At 45.3% G+C, this 22279-nt stretch overlaps 4 protein-coding genes across 8 annotated transcripts; 1 reads left to right on the top strand and 3 right to left on the bottom strand.

The window, feature by feature from the left end:
* Positions 1-17: 17 nt before the first annotated feature.
* On the bottom strand, positions 18-4649 carry LOC120451231 (aminopeptidase N). Of its 2 annotated transcripts, none has more exons than XM_039634723.2 (7): positions 4544-4649; positions 2950-3427; positions 2732-2887; positions 1804-2661; positions 1199-1748; positions 619-1139; positions 18-554 (listed from the first exon to the last, which is right to left on the bottom strand). In XM_039634723.2, exons 1-7 carry the CDS (start codon positions 4557-4559, stop codon positions 326-328), a joined length of 2808 nt encoding a protein of 935 aa, XP_039490657.1. In that variant the 5' UTR covers positions 4560-4649; the 3' UTR covers positions 18-325. The 2 variants fall into 2 exon arrangements, with proteins under 2 accessions (XP_039490657.1, XP_039490658.1); XM_039634724.2 differs by lacking the exon at positions 4544-4649 and adding an exon at positions 4415-4459.
* Positions 4650-4860: 211 nt separating this feature from the next.
* Positions 4861-10505, bottom strand: LOC120451230 (aminopeptidase Ey). 4 transcript variants are annotated; one of them, XM_039634719.1, is made up of 7 exons: positions 10432-10505; positions 7944-8451; positions 7724-7879; positions 6805-7662; positions 6191-6740; positions 5296-5816; positions 4861-5238 (listed from the first exon to the last, which is right to left on the bottom strand). In XM_039634719.1, exons 2-7 carry the CDS (start codon positions 8441-8443, stop codon positions 5010-5012), a joined length of 2814 nt encoding a protein of 937 aa, XP_039490653.1. In that variant the 5' UTR covers positions 8444-8451; positions 10432-10505; the 3' UTR covers positions 4861-5009. The 4 variants fall into 4 exon arrangements, with proteins under 4 accessions (XP_039490653.1, XP_039490656.1, XP_039490654.1 ...); XM_039634722.2 differs by lacking the exon at positions 10432-10505 and adding an exon at positions 8882-8898; XM_039634720.1 differs by lacking the exon at positions 10432-10505 and adding an exon at positions 8756-8881.
* A 1340-nt stretch (positions 10506-11845) lies between these two features.
* On the bottom strand, positions 11846-15876 carry LOC120452049 (M-phase inducer phosphatase). Its single transcript, XM_039636112.2, has 2 exons — positions 14895-15876; positions 11846-13978 (listed from the first exon to the last, which is right to left on the bottom strand). The coding sequence occupies exons 1-2, from the start codon at positions 14948-14950 to the stop codon at positions 12598-12600; spliced, it is 1437 nt and encodes a 478-aa protein (XP_039492046.1). The 5' UTR covers positions 14951-15876; the 3' UTR covers positions 11846-12597.
* A 394-nt stretch (positions 15877-16270) lies between these two features.
* On the top strand, positions 16271-16990 carry LOC120452052. Its single transcript, XM_039636117.2, is given in 3 exon segments — positions 16271-16747; positions 16750-16922; positions 16925-16990. Coding segments are annotated over 3 exon segments (234 nt in total). The 5' UTR covers positions 16271-16719; the 3' UTR covers positions 16958-16990.
* The last annotated feature ends 5289 nt before the right edge of the window (positions 16991-22279 follow it).

Genomic DNA, 22279 nt, shown 5'->3' with positions numbered 1-22279 from the left:
AATTAACACTGGGTATATATGTTTGTTTTCGTTTTTGAGAAGAAGTCCAATTTTATTAACTTTTTAGGCCAAAATAGTATTTGATGGCCTTTACACGTTCCCTCTTGGTTTTTATTTTAATATTTCTTTCCCAATTTCTACCGATATTCCATATTCGACCCCACTATCTTAGTAATGGGTATTTGAAAGTCGAGGAACTCAACTAAAGCGATTTCTCTTGTTTTGTAATTTCAATCACTTATAATACTTTAACATTAAGTGCTCTATTCGGGAGGCTCTAAGCTCATTCGAAAGCTTTTCCTATACTTTTCTCAAAAAGTGATCTTTAAAGATGGTGCTGAATAGTCCGGGAGAAGTGCTGATAGTTCCGATCCATCCACTGCACATTGGTGAGCATCGTCTCCAGGCTCTGCTGCATCGCCTGACGAATGCCCTTCAGGAAGTGCCGTGAGTCGTTGGCAAAGGACCTGAACTTATTCAGATCACTCATTGTACTAACTTGCTCGGAAAATGGCAGAAGCAGACTCGACAAGGCTCTTATCTGTGGATAATAGCTAAAACGAAAATATAATCACCATTTAATCACATTTCTCTTCCAATAGTTATACTCGTACTTACTACTTGTAGATAAACTCAATATTTTCCATCATATATTGCATGGCCAGCAGGAAGCCCACTTGTCCGGAGGCCACCGCCTGGAAGCAGAGCGCTGAGTCCTGCTTGCGAATGCCGCTCTTGGGACTGAAGGCCTTTTCCATGTAACGCTGCAGTATCCAAACCGCCTTCGAACACCCCAAAGTACTTAAGATGGTCTGCCTGTCGGAGCCCACGTTCGATTTCTTGTACCGCGACCACAGGAAGTCCCAATCCTCTTCGCTGCCTTGTCCTAATGCTATGCAGTACACTGTGCTGCGAAGGTTTATTGGCACCGGGTTGTTCTCGTCGGGATTGGCCTCCGATCTCCAGTGGCGGTAGTAGGCCAACGCCTTGGGCACACAATCCCCCACCTGGTACTGACAGGCCACATTGACCACCATTGTCTTCAAAAGGACGTGATCCTGCTGAGTAATCGAACTGAACGTGTCATTCATGCCGTTGAGGTGCTCATAGATCGGGGTAAGAAGCTTCTTCATGTAGCGCTGGAAATTAAGCATTGCATTGAAGAGGTTAATCATCTTACAATAGATCTTAAACATACTTTAAACGATCCAAAGTTGGGAGTTTGTCGTAGGAGGCGGTTCAGCAACTTCAAGTTGTCCAGGGCCGCTTTCCAAGGAATAAGATCCCGCTCCCTCTGCAGATAGTTGGTCACTTGCAGAGCGGTGTCGTAGTCCTGCTCTCCTGTCCAGGCGAAGTACAGGACATCGTCTATGAGCTGGGCTCTGTTGATCACGTGAATGCTCTGGAACTCCCCGCTGTTCAAAGTATCAATCAAAAGCTTCCAGTTTCTAGCATCGTAGTTGGCTTTGTAAGGGGTCGACAGCTGAATATTAAAGATCAGCCATTCTTCGGGTCCAGGAAGAAGAGAAATAGTTGTGGGCACACTTTCGCCAGTTTTGCTGCACTCCATCCATGCCCTGGGTCCCGTGTTATTGAAGTGCTTTTCCACCTGTGTGGTGTAGCTCAGTGGCACCCACCAGCAGCCAACGCGTTCGGCTCGGGGTATCTGGGAATTGCGCAAGTAACGTTCCTGGGTAAGCTTAGCGGTGCCGGCCGAATAGTCACGGGTAATATTGAGCACAGGATATCTGAGTGAGGCAGTTGAAGATATCGGAAAGGATATGAGCTCCAGTGTGCACTTACCCGGTTTGCAGAGTCCACGAGTCCATGATGGTCTTTATGTAAAGGTGCCCGTCAAGAGCTCCACTTTGGTGGGCTGCTGAGGTGAGTGACTCCCAAAGATTATCCTGTTCAGCGTTCTTATAGGCGTGAAGCTGAAGATACTCCTTTAGTCCGGATCGGAAGGACTCTTCGCCCATGAACAAATGCATCATCCGCAGCACTGCAGAACCCTTTTGGTAGGAGATTGCATCAAAGCTCTCCTCGATCTCCGTCACCATTTGAATGGGCCTCGAAATGGGATGGCTGCTCACCAGCGAGTCCAGGCGGAAGGAGGTGATCAGAGCGGTCAAAATACCCTTATCCCTTGAGTGCCACTCCGGATGGAATTGCTGGACTCCCAAGCCGGCCACATAGGTGGCGAATCCCTCGTTCAGCCAGAGGTCAGTCCACCACTTCATCGTCACCAGATTACCGAACCATTGATGGGCCAACTCATGGGCAATTACATTCGCCAGGTTCTGTTGGTCCGACAGTGAAGAGTGGGTTGGCGAGTAGAGAAGTGTGGTTTCTCTGTAGGTCACCAGACCCCAGTTCTCCATGGCACCGGCACTGAAATCGGGCAAGGCAATCTGATCGATCTTGGGCAGCGGGAACTTGATGCCGAAAAACTGCTCGTAGTAATGGAGCACTTTAGGTCCAAACTCCGCGGCATAATCGCACTGATCGATGGCATTGGGTCTGGCCCAAGTCCGGAATAGAGCTCCATTTGGCAGAGTAGATGGCTTAAAGGAGAAATCATTGACCGAATATGCCACCAAGTAGGTGGACATCGGCACCGACTGCTCGAACTCGCACCATACGTAGTTTGGAAGTCTTTCGCTGCTCACAGGAAATAATAACAAATTAGTAAAATAAATAAAGAAATGGGAAAATGGGGAAGAGAACCTACTGTGGCTTGATGTCCTTCACGGGCATATTGCTGAGTCCTGTGAACTGCTTGTGATAACCCAAAGTGACCACAAAGGATGCCTTAAAGCCTGGCTCATCGAAGCAGGGGAATGCCTTTCGAGCGGCGGCTGGCTCGAATTGCGTAGCAGACAGCCAACTAAAATAAGGAAGATCTAGTTATCAGATAGATGAAGTTCCGCATGAAGGATGGCAACGCACTGTGTCGTGTTGGTCACAGGATCCTTGTAGGAACTGCGGTAGTAACCAAAGAGTTGACGGCTTAGCTCGGCAGAGAATGGAAGGCACAGTGTGTACACATTGCCGGCCAGAAGTTCCCGACAGGTGTGAAGAATATAGTAGTCGTGGGTGGGATTAACGGATGTGGAGGACACACAATTATCCTTACTTCCCGACCCGCTAATGTGGCGCAGGGTGATCTGGGACTCATCGATGGTCAAGTTCTTGGAGTGCAACGTGATGTTCCTTGTGTTTTCCAGTGCTTCAATGACGATTTGCACACTTCCGGCGAAGCGGAGATCATCCGGATTCTCCAACAGTGTCAGGATACGTAAATAATACCTTTGAGGTCTTAAGGCAGTTGGCAGTCGATAGTGGTTATAGCTAGAAATCGAGTTCGCCGAAGATAAATCCAGGCTAATAACCAGAACGACCCAGAGAAACCACTTCATAATCGACACTGAGGAATACAAAGTTACATTTCTGCTTAATAAACGAATATTCAAAAATCATCATCCAAAATTACAAAAAAATTGAAAAAAATTAAATATTTTTTGGAAAACACAGTTCGATTGGAAATTTAATTACGAACTCAGCGAGGTATGACATTCCATATTTGGACCAATGTTTCGAGTGTTCTGATTAAAAGTCTGATTTTTGGCCCATATTCAAAAATCATCATCAAAAATTACAAAAAACGTGAAAAAAAATTTGAAAAAAAATTGAAAAAAATTAAATATTTTTTTGAAAACATAGTTTGATTGGTAATTTAATTACGAACTCAACGAGGTATGACATTCCATATTCGGACCAATATTTCTAATGTTCTGATCAAAATACTGATTCAAACCTCTAGAACTTTGGGTGCAATGACCTGATATAGTTAACGTTCAGTTAAGAAAGTATCTTTAGCTCGACGAAGAAAAGAGTTGTTAATTTTCAGTTATATTTAATTTAATTTAATACACTTAATACAGATGGCGTGAAATCTATTTTTCATTCATGGCTTATCAAAAATCACTATCACAAGCGGATCTCTCACATCTGTCGATGTCATGAACCGGAATTGTAATCAGAAATTATAGGGGTAATTGATTATTCGCAATGTAAACAAATCGAACTTGTAAAAAATGTAACATATAAGCAATTTCAAAACAAAGAAAATAATTATTTGTACAGTTCTTTTTTGTGTACATTTGTTTCGCCATTTTATCTATATTTCTAGTAGTTCACACCAAGCTGTGATAAATTATTAGAAATTACTTTAACACAAACAAAGTTTCAGAACAAAGTTCAACTATTCTCAGACACACAATAGAGTCACTTTAGTTATTTGGTATTGTATTTAGAACGTGTTTCACGATTTGGTAACAAATTCGTTTACTTAGAAAAAAGACAGAGAACTAATAGGCAAACCGATAGCAGCAAGTGGCACTACTGCACTCACCCGAGGATAGTGACCGAATGCGTCTAGTTCGACGATCGAACTGAGTCTACTATTTCGCAGAGCGAAACTAAATCGGAAAATTAGGAGCGCAGAGAATCAGTATCAGCTGCGAAACAAAGTGGGGCTTACCGGGCGTATACGTCATTTTAGAGCCCAATGTTCGCAGTAGAAAGCCAATGGTTTTAAATTGTATATTTGAAGAAATATAAGAACATATTCTGTTGAAGCATATAGCCAGCTTGTATTTTTCATTAAAAATATTTAGTTTAAAATTCTTTGCAATGCATACTATGTGCGTCTTTAAACATTTTGCAAAAAGTGCTAAACAAATTTAATTTTAACTTGCCTTTAGCCGTAGAAAATGAATATAACCTTTACAACTGGTTATTAGATAATATTTTAAAGAGCCTTTCAACTTTTTTTTCAGAAATTAAAAGACTTCCATCTTGAGATACACGAATACGGGAGTATTAAATTGTTTATTTAAGCGACTTTAAACATTGATAATATTCCTGCTGAAATCAAGAGATTCTCTTGGTGAGCTGATGAGAAGCTGGACAGGGAACAGGGAACTGGGAAGTGGGAATTGAGTAATCTAGAGGAGCTGCTGGATGGAGCGGGACATCTGGTGGTAGTTTCGCTCCTTCCACTGCACATTGGTGAGCATGATCTCCAGGGTCTGTTGGATGGCCTGTTCCAGTCCCTTCAGCGACTGTCGGGAGTTGTTCACGAAGTCCTTGAACTCGTTGAAGTCGCTCAGCGTGATGACTTGCTCGGAAAGCGGCGAGAGAAGACGTGACATGTCCTTGGTCAGCGGATGGTAGCTGAAAAACAGAAACTATTAGCCGAACTTCTATCGCAACTCAAGGAGGAAAACTTACAACTTGTAGATGAAGTCGACGTTGTCCATGAAATACTTCTTGGCCAGCAGGAAGCCCACCTCATTGAAGGCCACCGCCTGGAAGGCCCACATCGAGTCCTGCTTGCGAATGGCCTCCTTGGGGTCAAAGGTCAGCTCCAGATAGCGCTGCAGCACCCACACCTCCCTCGAGCAACCCAGAGCAGTCAAAATGGTGCGCTTCTCAGCGGCCACATTGGATCTCTTGTACCGCGTCCACAGGAACTCCCAATCCGAATCGGATCCGTGCTTTATGGAGGTGCAGTAAACAGTGCTGCGAACGTTGATCGGAACCGGGTTCTTCTCGTCGGGATTGGCCTCCGATCTCCAGTTGCGGTAGTAGGCCAACGCCTGGGGCACACAATCGCCCACCTGGTACTGACACGCCCAGTTGACCACCATCGTCTTCAGCAGCACCTGATCCTGCTGCGGAATCGAGCTGAACGTGTCGTTGATGCCATTCAGGTGCTCGTAGATCGGGAAGATCAGCTTCTTCATGTAGCGCTGTATGTGGAGTTCAAGTAGAGATATACATTAGATGCTATAATGCAATTCATTCAAAGGGACTCCACGGTTTATATACCCGGCACATGTCACATGTGTATCATCACTAGAAGTTAATGGTTTAGTATTACATCTAAAGTGTTATCTAGTTAAAAGCAGTGCCGGGCATCTTAACTGGTTTTCGAGACGCGCTCAGACTTACGACAAAGAACAACTGTCGGTGGTGTCAGGTTGCCCATGGCAAGTTAGGTGGGTAGATGGAGTTAGGTGTGAGCAATTTTGAAAGGATCGTTTCGGAATACAAATGAGAATGAGATTACACAGGGAGCACGTTGTCAAAGAGCAGTAGGATACTTTAAAACACCAGCACCTACCTTGAAGAACTCGAAATCGGGTGTCTGGCGGACAATGCGACCCACTCGCTTCAGATTCTCGAAGGCCGACTTCCAGGGCAGATACTCGCGCTCCCGCTGCAGATACTCGATCAGTCGCATGGCGATCTCGTAGTCCTGTTCGCCGGTCCAGGCCAGATATAGGGCATCGTCGATCAGCTGAGCTCGGTTGATCACGTGGATGCGTTGGAAATCTCCATTGGTCAAGGTCTCAATAAGCAGCTTCCAGTTCTGGGCATCGTAGTTGACCTTGTACAGCGTCGAGAGCTGCGTGTTGAAGATCACCCACTGATCGGGTCCTGGCAGATCCTGAATGGTCTTGGGCAGGCTCTCGCCATTCTTGCCGCACTCCATCCAAGCCTTGGGCGCCGTGTTGTTGAAGTCCTGCACCGCCTGCGTGGTGTAACTCAGTGGCACCCACCAGCAGCCGCCGCGATGAGCTCGGGACACCTGGGTGTTCAGGAGGTAGCGCTCCTGGTTGAGCTTCGCCGTCCTGGCGGAGTAGTCTCGCGTCACGTTGATCACAGGGTAGCTGGTAGCAAATAAGGTTAGTATTTAGTGGTAACTTAAAGCGAGATTATCTTGCAAGGGCCTACCCAGTTTGCAGGGTCCAGGAGTCCATGATGCTCTTGATGTCATAGCTCTTGGGCAGAGATCGATACTTGTGGGCTGCCTGGGTAAGCGACTCCCAGAGATTGTCCTGCTCGGCATTCTTGTAGGAGAACTTCTGCAGATAGGCCTGCAGACCGGAGCGGAAGGACTCCTCGCCCAGGAACAGATGCATCATTCGCAGCACCGTGGAGCCCTTCTGGTACGAGATCTGATCGAAGCTCTCCGAGATCTCCGACACCATTTGGATGGGTCTCGAGATGGGATGGCTGCTCTCCAGGGCATCCCGACGGAAAATGGTCAGCAGATTAGACAGTGACTCCTGCTCCATGGAACGCCATTCCGGATTGATATTCTCCACACCCAAACTGGCCACATATGTGGCGAAGCCCTCGTTGAGCCACAGGTCGGTCCACCACTTCATGGTGACCAGGTTGCCGAACCACTGGTGGGCCAACTCATGGGCCACCACGCTGGCCACCCGTTGCTTATCCGCCAGCGAGGAGTGCGCCGCCGAGTAGAGCAGGGCGATCTCCCGGTAGGTGACCAGACCCCAGTTCTCCATGGCACCGGCACTGAAATCGGGCACCGCAATCTGATCGATCTTGGGCAGCGGGAACTTGATGCCGAAGAACTGCTCGTAGTACTGGAGCACTTTCGGTCCGAACTCCGCGGCATAATCGCACTGATCGATGGCATTGGGTCTGGCCCAAGTCCGGAATAGAGCGCTATTTGGCAGGGTGGAGGGTTTGTGCGAGAAATCGTTCACGGAGTAGGCAATCAGGTAGGTGGACATGGGCACCGACTCCTGGAACTCGCACCATATGTAGTCGGCTAGGGTTTCACTGAAAGAGCAAGCTTACTTTAGTTTCTGTGGACAGTTCTAGCAGCTATGTGATAACTAACTGTGGCTTGATTTCCTTCACGGGCATGTTGCTCAGACCCGTGTACTTCTTATGATATCCCAGGGTGACCACGAAAGGGGCCTTGAAGTCGGGCTCATCAAAGCAGGGAAAGGCCAATCGAGCCGATGCGGGCTCAAACTGGGTAACGGAGATCCATCTGCAATAGGAAGTAACCCATCAGTTTCCATCAGTTTCAGACTTCTAAAAGTCTGCAGACGCACTTGGTGAGATTGGCCACGGGATCCTTGTAGGAGCTGCGGTAGTAGCCCTCAAGTTGGCGGTTCAAGTCGGCGGCGAAGGGCATGTACAACTCGTAGGTATTGCCGGCCAGGAGTTCCTGGCAGGTATTGAGGATGTAGAAGTCGTGGGAGGGATTCACCGCCGTGGAGGACACGCAGTTCTCCTTCTTGCCCTCTCCGCCGATCTGGCGCAGAGTGATCTGGGACTCATCGATGGTCAGATTCTTGGAGTGCAGCGTTATGTTCCTGGTGTTTTCCAGGGCTTCAATCAGGATCTTCACGGAGCCGGAGAAGCGCAGGTCCTCCGGATTTTCCAGCAGAGTGAGGATGCGGAGGTGGTACTTCTGCGGGCGCAGCGATGTGGGCAGGCGGTAGTAGTTGTAGGTGGACCCGGTGGTCTCGGCGGAGTCGATGGCATCGATGGAGTCGGCGGTGGCTAATCCCAGGCCAAGGGCCGCCACGAACAGCAGAAACCACTTCATTACCAATTCTGTTGGGGAAAAGCGGGGGAGGGGGTGAATCACTTATTGGCGGGGCGTTCGAGTAGAGCAAAGTAAAGCAATTAACGAAATCACTTTGGCAAATCATAAACAGTGGGTATCCAACAACAGAAATCTCGGTTTATTCTACTTTAATTGTAATCGTCAGTGCCCATTTGAATACATAGGTTTTGCTTTCTCTCACTGAGTTAATGATAAACAATTAATTTTTTAAACAAAATACAATGGTTGACTGATGTCCACTGTATAATTCGCAGCGCGCTTTTTGCTGTTTATGCGGTTTCGCTGATTTACTTCAAATTAATGCAAATTGTTTTATTTATTATGTTTGGATCGCTATGCCGGGCACGTATTAAGGTCTGGGCCAATGAAACCCGATTGAAACTCTCCTCACAATTGGCATTATGCGACGCCGGCTACCTGATAAATGTGCATATGTGGATGATTGTGATTATAACCGATGCCAGGGGTACTGAATGATATTGGAGTACCTGTAGTTGATCAGCTGATGAAGTGCTGAATAAATATTGTGCCGTTACTAGTAACAAGTTAAAGTTAAATAGTTACTAGGAACTAAGAGCAACTGCTGCGCTTGTTTAAATATATGTATGTATGTATACAATAACTAATGTTAACTGTTTGCTTTTTATGGCTAAGGCCATAAAGAAGAAACTCGGTTGCTGTCAAAGTTAGTTTAGTATACCCATCAATGATGTTCCCACGCAATCACTTTGGTTTTTGCACGTATAATACTTTTTGTTTAACGTTTAAATATTTAGTTAAATAAGCCAGCCATTAAACAACAAGCTTTAACACTTAATTACTTTTAAGGTGCAACTGAGTATCTATGATTTACAACCTTATAGATGTAGTCCTACCAGAACATCCCAAGCGAGTAAAGAAGAAAACCTGCATAGATTCTGGCACTATACTGGATTAACCAGATTGCAATTCCCTGCTAGTTTATTTTTCTGGACTTCTTTTAGCTCCACTCTTAATTATGCAAAAGTGGTTCTTTAGGTTCAACTTTCTGGGTTCTTTGGTTGCATATAAATGATTGGAAATGGGGTCACTGAACTTTAAAGATTATCATATATGTGGGTATGATAACTGAATATTGATTGGGCCCACATAGATAAATATAACAGACATTTTAAAGCGTTAGGTGAATGCCTAATATATGTTATTGATCAAGTAAATATCACTGAATTTATTGTTTTGATGATTTTTTAGTACAGGAAACTGTTGAGAAAACGTGCAAATAAATTGCCGAATCGAAGAACTACAAAACTTTTCTCTCCAATTGAATTAAATGCACTTGTTAACTTGTTGTGATTTCTCTAAAAAGTCAAACACGTGCTGCTGTGACATTGACCCATCAATTGATCCCTTCGACTCAACTGGGAGTAAGTACAACAGCGGTCAAGACACTAGCTATAAGACCTTTAAAACAAATGGAAGTCAATAAGGCAAGTAAAAGTGCATTAAAATGCTAATGAATGTGTAAGAAATTTGAAAGGTTATTGTAATTTAACAAATTTATTGAGTTCAAAAAACCTGCATTCAGATGGTGAATACTTAATAATCGAGTATAAACAATTTATATGATGATTTCTTCCTGGATTTGCGCAGTCTTCAAACTTTTGTTTTAACTAAATATAAATATATTCAAATATTCACAAAGACGTTGGGGAATTATTTTTGGCAACTTATTATTTATGGTGCACAGTTGAGCACTTGAAACTTGTTTTTTTCTTGGCTTTGAGTACGTATTCTTTTGGGCTGTGTTCTTAACACACTTGTGTCACTCTATGTTTTTTTTTTTGGCACTTGTTTCGAGTGCGTAGTTGCTGTCTCGTGATTTCGGGGTTAAATTTGGCGTTCTTATTTTTTTTTTTTTTTGCGATTCAATTCGGTTGAAGCTGCACTCTTGAGGTGCTTGACACACAAAAAATTGTAGAGACACCAACCGTTGTTGCTGGAGCCACAGAAGAGCAGGAAAACAGTACAACACGCAGGAGTGCGACCTGTTCGACGGTCGACGGTCGACGCGAATCTAAAGTTTACTGAGCGCGGCGCTTTTATCTTATAGCCCGTGGTTACACCGCTCACCCATACAGGCGTAGTTAGAAAACCGGAGAGCCAGCGAAACGTCGACGGCTTAGAGATTGAAACGCTGCTTTGCGTCGGCGCAGAGAATCGCAGCTACAATATTCTGGTTCTATCACAGTGCTCATATGTAGCAGAAAAATCATATGAGGTGAAAAACAAAAAAAAATAGCACATGTGTGACCCACACGAAACACTCAGCGGGCTATTGCAATGAAATAATGGCAGGGCTTACCCGGCGTATGCGCAATTTTGATTCACGCTGCACACATCGCTGCGTAGAATGTGTAGATGTCACTACGTGTTTTTGACCCTAATTGCGCTGATTAACCCATTTCTTTCTATTTCGTATGCCACTGGGCACTTCACTCGACCCTAGAGTTCACCCAACCCCTTAACCTGATAAACACCCCACGCCCCCTCCCTTTTCGGCCACCCCCCATGGCGGAAGCTACCCAGATAAGGGGCCACGAAAAGTGGCAAAAACAAACCATAATAGACCAAGTGCAAACGGACTGAAAGACAGACAGACACTCGCAGCATGCTGGCTCACAGGAGGGGCCTTAACCCTTTGTGAAAGGCCCCACTTTTAAGTTATATCTGGGTCAGCCTTTAAAGTATTTATCATCTAAATCACTGATGTTATTATTTACTTTTTGATTCCGATTTATTGTATTTATTTGCTTGGCTAATTATATAGTATTTTATTAACTGCACTGGTTATCAGTCTTCATAGGGTTAATTTGGCATGGAACTATTTTTGTAGCTAGGGCCCTGCCTTTGGCTTATTGCCACAAACCACGATTGGCTTTAATCCACACTTTTTTTTGGGCATTAAAGCGGTTATAGTTTTAAGGAGAAATTCGAATTGGTGTGGACGAGAATAATCAGCTTATGTTAAAAAAAATTAGAGAAATTCAAATATCATAAGCCGATTATCAGAAAGTGTTAGGCCTCCAATTTATATAAACAAATTTAACTGATGTTTGTTGTATACCCCTTCTATACGATTAATTGCTTGTCGAAAATGCATCACGCGTACATCTCTAATTCAAAGCAATTTAAAGTAACATACCTTTTGTATAACAGTCCGCCAAAAAGTAGCCGCTGTTATACAAACTTGTCTACAGACACAGCGCCCTCTGGCCCTCACAAATTACAACTACGCGCTTTGCGCGCCAATTTCAAAGTGGAAATTCCTGGAAAACTATAGACCAAGAAATGCCCGCGCTTATTGCGCATCCTGGCGCCATTGAAAGATAAAAATGCAAGTAATTTCAGTTCTTTTTCGTGGTGTATTAAGTATATTTAAAATTGATGGTCTTTGTTCAATAATATTGCCTTTTTTGATGCAAAAATAAGCTTTGCTTAAATAATAATCATTACATGGTAAAATATTTGTTTTCTTGTATGCGTTTGTGTTTTGGGGCCTTGTTGTTCGGTTACGGTTTACATAAAAATAAACAAATAATAAGCGTAAATTGTACCTAGCAGAAGTTTTCAACTTTCAACTCTTAAACGATAGTTCTTAAACATTTAGTTTTGTGGATGAATTTAATGAACGTGTTTGTTTTTGTGTGATATTTGTTTTTTTTGTTTTTAGCCATTTTTTGTTCTGCTTATCATCTACAAATGATTAAGGGGTCTGTTGTCGGGATCGCCCTCTTAAATTTAAGTGACATCGTTCCTCACGTTTTTAGATTATAATGCACATTTTTCGTTTGCTTGTTCGATGGTTATCTTTAAAATTTGAACTAGAGTGCTTAAATAATTGAACTAAAGCCGAATCCATAAAAACAATAATAACTAAACAAAAGCGTTAAATTCCAAATGAAATTGTCTGTTTTGCATGAATGAAAGTGTTGGGTGTGTGTCTGCGTGTGCGATAAACTTAGTCTACGGATTAACAAATGAAAATCAACAAAAATCAACTTAAAAGCAGCGTGAAATAAATACCCCTATACGTCTATATATATACAATACGATAACACCCAAATTTAGATAACGAACTGTACGATCACAACATCCTACAGCATCAGTCGCGAGCGCGACTTCTTGAGTCGCCCGGTGGCTCCGCCCAGACCATCGCCATTCCAGGACTTGGACTTGGCGCGGAAGTGGCGGTAGGCTTCGTTGTAGGCGGGGTCCAGCATGGTGCGGTAGGCATGGGGTTCGCACAGCTCAACGTGCGACTCGAAGAACTCCTTGTAGCCGTTGTGCAGCAGATAGATCTCGGGATAGTGCAGCGCCGGATAGGCATTGGTATTCCTCTCGCGATCCAAATTCCTCAGGAAGCGGGACATTTTGGGTCCACGCTCCGAGGAGAACTCGCAGTGGAAGATGATGATGTTGCGCTTATGTCCCGCTTCGGCGTTCTGCTGCTGCTGCAGCTCAGTCTGTTGTACGGTGAGGAACTCATCGAGGATCTGCTCGGTGGTGTACAGGTTCTTGGCTCCCTCGATGTGGCCGCCCTCGAATTCGTAGGGATAGCGGCAGTCGATGATGCGATAGCTGGCCACCTTATCGCTGAACTCGCCGTTCAGCAGGCGAGCCACTGTTCCGCTGGAGATGCTCTTCAGATCCCGATGACGACCCTCCATCAGAGGCAGGGCGTAGGCTTTGCTGAAGTCGCCGATCAGTTCGGGCTCGTTGCGGTTCTCGGAGCGGGCCAGGGCGGACATGATCTCTGCATCGTTTAGGGACATGCACTTCCTCAGTGGAGGGGGGTGGCTGGTCGTGACCTGGGTGAGTTGGCTGGGTGCGGGGCAGTTCTCCTTCTCAATGGCGGCGCAGCGATGGCGTTTGCTCTGGATGGGCGAGCAGTTGGCCGATGCTGGCGGTTCCGGGCGCTTGAAGCAATCCCGGGCAGTCTCTGGGGTCTTTGGTGGTGGGGTGGTAGTGGTGGTGTTGCTTTCCGTCATGCTGAGGCACCTTCTGACCGAAGGGCGGCGCATGGACAGACCCGCCGGCGACTTTGCTGCAGGCTGCTCCTTGATCTGGCCACTGATCAGGGAGTTCAGGCCACTGGGGAAGCCCAGGGCGGTCTGTTGGCTTTGCGACTCCATCTCGAAGAGCTCCATGTACTCATCGTCCATGGAGGACTCCATGGAGCAGGTGGAGGACAGGCTGTTGAAGATGCGGAAGCTGCGCGCCGGCGTGTGATCACTCGATACTCCCACTGCTGGCAGGATCTTCGGCTGGCGGACGATCTGGAAGCGCTGGGGCGAGCCCTCCGGCGAGAGCAGACCCATCAGCTCCGGACTGGCCGAACGCTGCTGATCCTGGGGCGCAGAGTCGTCGTCGTAGAACGACAGCTCCTCCTGGTCCATGCTCATCAGTTCCAGGGAACGGCGAGCACGGCGAGATGCACTCATTTTGTTGATGTTACTCGAACTGCTGGTGTTATTACTGCAAGAGCAAACAAAGAGAGGGGGAGGATTAGTCAACTGTTCGGCATCGAGCAAGAGGAAGAGCGCTGCTTTTGCTTCCCTAAACTCACGAAAGAGCGGGTCATTAAACCCAGCTAAAAATACTGACAAACTGGTGGTGGTGGTGATGGTGGCGTTGGTGGTGTAAAAACAACAAAAATACCCGAGAAAATACAGAGGGGTTGTTGTAAATGGGTGAGAGGGAGCTGAGCTAGAAATTTACTTTAAAGTAGCTTCGAAAACTGGAATTTTTGGGATAGTATGAACCATTTTAGACACTTTTTAGAAGATACTCTTAGAAGACCAATGGAAGAATTCATTAAAAACGCGAGGAACCCTACTGCTTCTTCTTCTTGATTCCAGTTAAGCATTTGCGGTACTCCAAACGGAATTCCCTTTTGCTTTTCGCTGCATCTGCTTTTCAGCTTGACTTTTGGGTCACACGTCACGCAAGCGCAGCGATAATACAACAACAGAAAACAGCACAAAGAACCGCAAAGAACACGGGGGGAAAATAAAAAGGAAAAAATTCGAAAAAATGACTGACAGACGAACGGACAAGAAGCATTTTTTGCTGCTGCTTTTTTTTTTTTGGAGCCTCGCGGAAGCCGGTTTAATGAATGAAAAACGGCAAGCGAGCAGCAGCAAGAACAACAACAGCTGAGCGCCAAAATAAAAATCGGGCAAAAAGCAAACGTGCCGAGCGTGATAAAAAGTACTCTTACTTTTGTTGGCCCCATCGTTTCCATGTTTTTTTTTATTTTTGGTTTTTTTGCTTGCTGTTTTTCTGTTGTTGCCGTTGCTCTTGAACTTGCACTTTTCGCGAATTTTCAACTGGTATTCCTGATGCAAAAAGGGGTTTTGCTGTTGTGCTAATCCTTGGGCGGTATAATTACCTGATATTGCAATCCATGCTGCAGTTGTTTTCCTCCACAATGGTTTCCCACAGCATTTTGTTGGTTTTTTGTGTTGTGTGTTGCGGCGTTGGGTGGCGTTTGAAGAGCCGAAGATTTTCGATTTTGCTGGCGAGTTTTGAAGCCGAAGAAATTGCTAAAACACAATTTATTCCTGGTCACTCTGCACTCATTTACAGTTTGTTGAGAATTTTGGATGGTAGTCCTTTTGGTTTTTGGCTAATATTGCATTTTAGTTAATTTAATTTTTTTTTGTGTTTGTTAATGTGTCCGTTTGAGCATGATTTTTTTTTGTGGTTGGTTTATTTCGTTTTTCGGAGTTTGGTTGTGCGAGGCTCTACTTTTTGTCAATAATTTGAACCGCACAATTTCAAGTCACCGAACGAGGAACCGAAAGGCTGAACAAGAAGAGCTGTTGACTCGACGACGAACTGAGAACGAATGTGCTGGCTCTCTCCGAGCAGCTGGTTTTTATAACTGCACCCCGGCCGAGGATCGCGAGAGCGAGAGCGCGAGAGCGGCGCACAGCTGATGGACGCAGGAGCGAGATGGCGCATTTGGTAAGGGCGCCTTTTTCTTAGTTCTTTGTTCTTGGCTCCTTTCCTTTGCCTTCCTTTTCCTATCCTTTGCTTCTTTGATTCCATTCCCAAGAAGTGGTCATAGAAGAGGGACGGAGACGGCCGACGGGCGACACCAACACACATAACGGGGCCACAGCCATGTGCATTAGAAACTGCGATGCGAAAAGGAAAACTGGGAAAACGGGGAAAATGGGAGAATCAGGATCATATGCAGTCGTCGGTTGTCGGAATCTGTGCTCATGTGGAGCGCCAGAATCTCTGCAACAGGTAGAATCCTTTCCCCTGCACTTCCCCTACGTCCAAGACCGGCACCGAATACCAATGTACCGAGAAACGAGGAGAATCTGGCTCTGGCGCCTTGGTGGTCACCCGCTCTATGGAGGCCACTGATTTTGGCGCGCGAGCTTTTATACCGCGACGCGTACCGCCGAAGTGGAGCCGAAGTCGCCACAATTGGAGCCGAAGTGGAGCCGACCCGGCGGCCGAACACATGTGCAAATGGTGCGGAGCCCCAAGAAGCGAAGAGGAAGCTGAAGAACTGCGCGAATCTTTAAGCAGAATTTCAAGGCGGCATCGATTGTGTCGTTTGCAGGTAATAATGTGAGATCCACGCATTCCTGTAGCCCCCCTCGTAGCTCCCCTGCAGCCATCCCCTCGAAAACTACATATCAGCAGGTAGTGGCCGCAGTCATATGATCGCCGCACCGGCGGGATGGGCGGTCGTGGAGGGGGCGTGGCTCCTTTGTGTTCTGCAGACGTAGACGCCAATGTCGTTAAATGAGCAAAGCTTACAGCCGCAGAGATCCATGCACAGGGGGCACTCTACCAAGTTAACTGCAAACCAATTATGAGTATTCCAACAATCAATCGATCTTAAAAAAGGCGAAATACTTTAATACCAGCAAACACGTGTTAATTCACAATTATATGACCAATTATCGGTAATGTAAAGATCAGAGTAGTTTCCCCCACCGAAGCTCTACTGTATCCCCTCGTTTGTGTGCAATCGCGGCAAAGTTAAAGCAGAAATCGAGTTACATATGCGCCGTGGCCCTGCGGGAGTCATTCCGGTGGATCCAAGAGGCTTTCGGGGGGGATGCGAACACCCATGGGCTGTGCTGTGCACTTCGAGTGTATTTTTGTAAGGTCCGCGGCAAACAAATGAAGGACAGCCCAGTGTAACCGGGCCATATCATTCACACCGCTTGGGAGCCAGGCAAACGTAAATGATATGTGGAGCAAGCACAGCCGAAGCCACCAAATGAGCTACGGTTTCATTCCGCTGAATTCCTTTGGCCAGCTTTTGTTGTTGCTGCAGGAAGAGCCGAGAGGATCATCTTTATGGAAAACAACCAGCACAAAACGACGAGAAGGACGCAGAAATCATAAAGTGGTTTTGAACAAGTTAAAAAAGCGCATAGGGGAAAAAGGAAGGAAAAAGCTCAGAACCAATCTCATTCATAGCGATCCGTGTGCACCGTGGGACAAAATACATTTATGAGTGGTAAGTGGTATACCACTGTAAACAGTGAAAACTACTATTTAAAAGATTTCGAATTTCGAAACTACCCAAAAACCATGTGCTGTGTGGTAATTTTCACTCTGTCTAACCAAATAATTTCTGATTATAGAAAAATTTTTTACATATGTATTTTAATCAAATGCTTATCCAGTTTTTATTCTTTCCAATTATAGCTTGGTAATTAAGGATTCCAGATAATACCACCGTGATATCGCCGGGCTCCAGAAAATCGGAAAGCAGAAAAAGGGCAAAGCAGAGGAATCAAAAGCGTATGCAAAAGCACACTCACACACATGTGTGTGCGTTCGTGTCTGTGTGTGAGTGGGTAAATTTGATAAAGAATGAGAATAGGCTGCGGAGAAAGAAATTGCAGCAACAATGTGAATGGGGAATGGGGCACAACAATAGCGGGGGACCTTAAAAACAGCAAAACGGCAAGACGAAGAAAAAAAATCACAGGACCAACAAAAAGTGAAGAGCTAAATTGTAAATCGAAATTCCAAGAAGTGAGCTTTGAGCATCGGTTCTTATTTTATTTTTTGTTTTTTTTTTTTAGTTTTTTTCTCGGTCGTCTGTGCATTAAAAAGCCTGCGATGTGTGCGAAAAAGAAGCGTTTGAGATACTTTTGCGCGCGCGCGCTTTTCGCAAATCACCGCCAAAAGGGTTAAGGGTGGTGCGGTGGGCAGGCATGGGTTAAAGGCTGGGCGGTCCCAGTTTTCGCGTGTGTGTGCGTGTGTGGTAGACAATGCAATGCAATTAGAAGGAGGCGCAAAGAGAAGCCAGCAAATGGATGTCTAGGTGAGAGATACAAAAAGCGCAACTTTTCAACATCCCTTTCAAACCTACATATTTAAATGCAATTTACTTATAATTAAATGTTTAATATATTTCAGATAAACCTGCATAGTTAAACCTGGTAAGTGCATAAGATGCTGCAATATTACAATTATTGAATTCATTATCAGTTCTACACACTCGGTTTATCTGTTGACTTTCTATGGTCTTTCTTCTTAATTCTTTCAATTTGCATTAACATTTCTTGAATGCAGTTATTAAGTTAGGCAGATATCCCCGAAGCTAATTCGTTTGCTATTGAAATTGAACCCAATCCATGATAATACATGTTCTGATGTGTTAGATTTCCCCTACTCCTCCCCCTCCTCTGTCAAATCGCAGGGGCGATGGTGTGGACAGGGACAGGGGAAATACCGTAGTATGTACATAAGGTGGGAAGGAAAGAGGAGCGGAGGAGAGTTGCGCACACAGATACTGATTAGAACGCAGGACGAAGAAACGAAGAAACAGTTAGACAGGGATAGCGGTTCCCTCTCTCATATGTTCGATCAGCTGATCGGGGCCCAGGAGCGAAGGATATGAACAGCAGGGAGGCCGAATTAGTCCTGCTGTGTGCGTGTGTGCGATGGAGAGGGATGGGGAAGGGGAATGGCAATGCAGGAGGGGGTGGGGAAGGATAAGAAGGAGTGTTCACAACGTGCGCGCGCAAATTCCAGAACACGAGCTGAGGAAGAGAGAGCGAGGAACGAGTGAGCAGCGAGGGGGTGGGGGCATAGGCAAGGACGAAGGAGGCAGGAGGCGCGGCGCTGAGATTTCTCGACGAGAGCGAGAGAGGCGAAGAAGTGCAGCGCTGCCGCTGCCGAAGAAGTAGGTGAAGCGCAGGGAATAGCCTTGCTTACTTTGGATTTTTTGTTTTTGCGCCAAAACCTTTTTCGTACTAGTGTGTGTATTTGTCCGCAGGACTCGTTTTAGTGCGAAAGAGAGGGGGCGCAGAGGAGTCCGATCGATCCGCATTCTGTTTATCTTTCGCTGCCTTCTCCTTTGGCCGTGATTTTGTCTTCTTGCCTTTTTGTAATATGTGTTTTTTAAGTCGCGTTCTGTTCGTTTTTCTCGTCTACAAACCGATTGTGAGAAATATTGTATCTTCGAGATACATTTCGTTACTTGACTTTCCGCCGTTGCGTGTCGTTCTTCTTTCATTTTTCATCTCACTTGCCTTTATGACTGGCCCCACTAATTGATTCTCTGCATAAATTTTATTTAAAGCTTTAATAAATGTCAAAATAAGCAATTCATTTCGATGTTAGAGAACGCACACCCATATACTATACATGCCGCCCCATTGTCCGTTGTCCGCGAAATGAAGCTCTCTCCCGGACAATCAATTGCCGGGTTCAGAGTTTAAATGTGAAAGAAAGCTGAAGAAGAGGAAATCAACTGTCCATTAGTGCTGAATGGGATCTGCTCCGAATGGGATCTACATGGGTGGGTGTTGTGTCATCATGTGATTTGCGGTTGAGGAAGTTTTCGTAATCAACTCGGAGACCATGGCCCTGATTGTTGGATTATTGCCTTAAAGTTCTTTTTAAGAACCAACAGCCTTGAAAGAGGGTTTAGGATTTACTAAGATTTTTACATAAACCGAATCATATTCAATGGCAAAGCTTAGCTATTGTATATCAGCCAATGTATCTTGGTCAAATGTTGCAGATATGAAGTCTTTTCCCTAGGACGTTGGTGATATGCCTGATATGATCACCGACTGGATTCTCTGATAAGCTGGGCCCGAGTTCCAAGTTCCGATTCTTAAAGTTTCCTGTTTGTATGACAGAAGTCTATGCAAATGCTTTGTATAGCATTGTTGAATGATATACTATACAGCAGCCTCAGGAAGTACTAATCAACGTTATTCTCCTCCTCCGTCTCTCGCAGTACACATTTTTAACGGCTGGGCGGTACAACAAAAGTTAGTATTGTGCGGCAACAGCGGCGACAAGGGAATGTCGGTGTCGCTATGTAGACCAACATAAAGTCGCTGTTCGAGGTCCCCTAATAAGCGAACAAAGTTCTTGACACGCTTTGATATGCCACATGTATTTCTATGCTCTTTATAGGGGGTTTCATAACTCTCCATGCGATTTTTCAGATTATTATTAAAATAGGTGATATGAAGTGCTTTCGTACAGGAAAATCCAAAGCTTGAATAATACTATTAGGACAATAACATTTCATAGGCAAAGTTTGATAAAAATAATATATATGTGTGAAATTTTTTCCAGAGTATTCCAGTTTCGATCTGCAGAACCTTTCTAGCTCTTATGTTTATTTGAATATTTTTATGAGTTGCGCGCATTTCATTTCGATTTTGATATGCCTGTCGCACATATCGGGGTTTCCAGGCCAGCTCAGGGTGATGCGAATATGAAGATTAGATTGGAATCCGAAGCGGCATAGGGCTCATCTGCCTGCCACATTGCTGCCAGGCAGCAATGGAAAGCGGTGGATGCGATTGCGATGAGACCCCATCAAAGAGCACACGCTGAGTGCCACTTGAGTTTCCCAGGCCTCGTTCCGTAACTCCAATGTGATCTATTTTGGATGGACTACGTTTCCCACAGCACCCCCTCCCGACTTTCGGCTAGCTCGATATTGGCAAACACAATTAGTTTGTGTTTTACTGGCAATTTTCTCTATAATTTGAATAGTAGCTGCGGCCGATCCTTTGTCCTGGTCAAGTGGATGCTCATTTATTCGGGACTCGGCACATTCGGCCGTTTCTTTCTTGCAAACTCCGCTCGGTTTTGTTTTCGCCAAATAGCAATTTGGGTCACAATGTGTGCAACATCAGGCAACACACAACTAAAACAAGTGGCACACAATGAAACAGTTTCGATCTTTTTGCCGTCCGTCAATTGTCCTTCGGCCAGTGCAAAAACACTGTTGTTCTTGTCACATGCAATCGGAGCAATTTGGTTCCCACACAGCAGGCAATTTGGGATCTTTCCTTTTTCTCAGTTTTTTACGAGCCTTGGATGACTTCTCAAGTGGTTCGACTTTTTGGCGCGCAAATCCTTGGCTGTGCGGCCCAGATATAGGGGTTCTTAAAATAGCATCCACATCAACCTTGTCGCCAAGCGGCCAGATAAGAGTTTTGTGTAAATTATGATTGTCTCGAGGGGACAATGATGCAATATTCAAGTTGTTTTTAGCTCCATTTCCATTTTGTCCGATTTATGATAACTGATATCTGGGTTTCTGAGATGAAGGTCAATATATTTGGATATACTGCAAATCGTTTCTGTATTGGATTGAGATATAACACAAAGAACAGGCGCCCTGGTCATTCCTGATTGCTGAATCCCCTGCTATGTAAGAAAACCCCTGCGTGTGATCTATTGCTCACCCCTTTGATGATGGTCAATATTTTATTTGTATATTAATATCAGCCACGCGACTGACCCACGAACTGACCACTGGTCGGCTAATTTTCCGGACAAGCCAATTTCCAGATAGCCTTGGGAAATGTCGGAAATTAATCAAGGCAAAGGATGGAGGCAACCCTTCGCTGGTGGCGAATCCTTTTTACCCCGATCCCTACGCGTATGCACAGCATGTAATTAATTGATTAACGTTCTTAGGGATAGCATTATATATCCGGGATTGATGTGAGCCGATCTTATCGCCTTACAAACTGGTAGACTCAACACATTTGGCCCAACCCCTTTTCGCCATCGCCGATTTGTTGTTTTTTCCTTGGCCTGTCCAGATCTGGGACAATGAATATGGGATAAGATGATGAGGGAAGGGCAGAGTTGGAGAAGTTCGGGCATCTCTGGCCGATCCGATCCACTCGAGAAAGCTGATCTTGATCTTCATCTTCATCGCCATGCTGCCTAATGCGCAGTTCTTGTGGTTCTCGGAAATAGTCGGGCTTTTGACAAATTCCCCATGTCGCGCGAGGAAATCCGTCAAAAAAATCATCTTAAGCATGTCCTGGTCCAGTGATTTTTCAATGTCTGGCCGAATTACACAGCACATTAGGCGACATCGATCTGCTCGTGGTTGTTGCATAATCGAAAGGCGGTATTTCCCCAGGCAGCTGCACCCATTTCGCACCATTTTCATTCCCAGACAGGATAGGAGGATAGGATGGGATGGGATATCCTGGGATCAGGACAGCCAGTTCGCCTTGGAAGGGGCAAGAAGGCAAAAAGCAGGAAAGCAGGAAAGCAAGTCTTGCCAGCAAGGACGAAGGACGGCCAATTGCATTGTTTTACTAACAACATCAAAGTTATGACAAGATTTTGTCTATCAGGCAGCTCTCCACCCCAAATTTCCCGGCGGAGGGAGGGTTTTCAAGATCGACGGACTGTCTGAGGTGCTCAGTTTCCCATTTCTCTGACTGACAGCACCTTTCCCCTCGCTCACCTTGAGATGCATTACGATTCGAATTTCAAATTTAATCGCAT

This window comes from Drosophila santomea, chromosome 3R (genome assembly GCF_016746245.2).
Source record: "Drosophila santomea strain STO CAGO 1482 chromosome 3R, Prin_Dsan_1.1, whole genome shotgun sequence".
Classification (NCBI taxonomy): domain Eukaryota; kingdom Metazoa; phylum Arthropoda; class Insecta; order Diptera; family Drosophilidae; genus Drosophila; species Drosophila santomea.
This window is presented reverse-complemented; position numbering and strand designations above follow the sequence as displayed.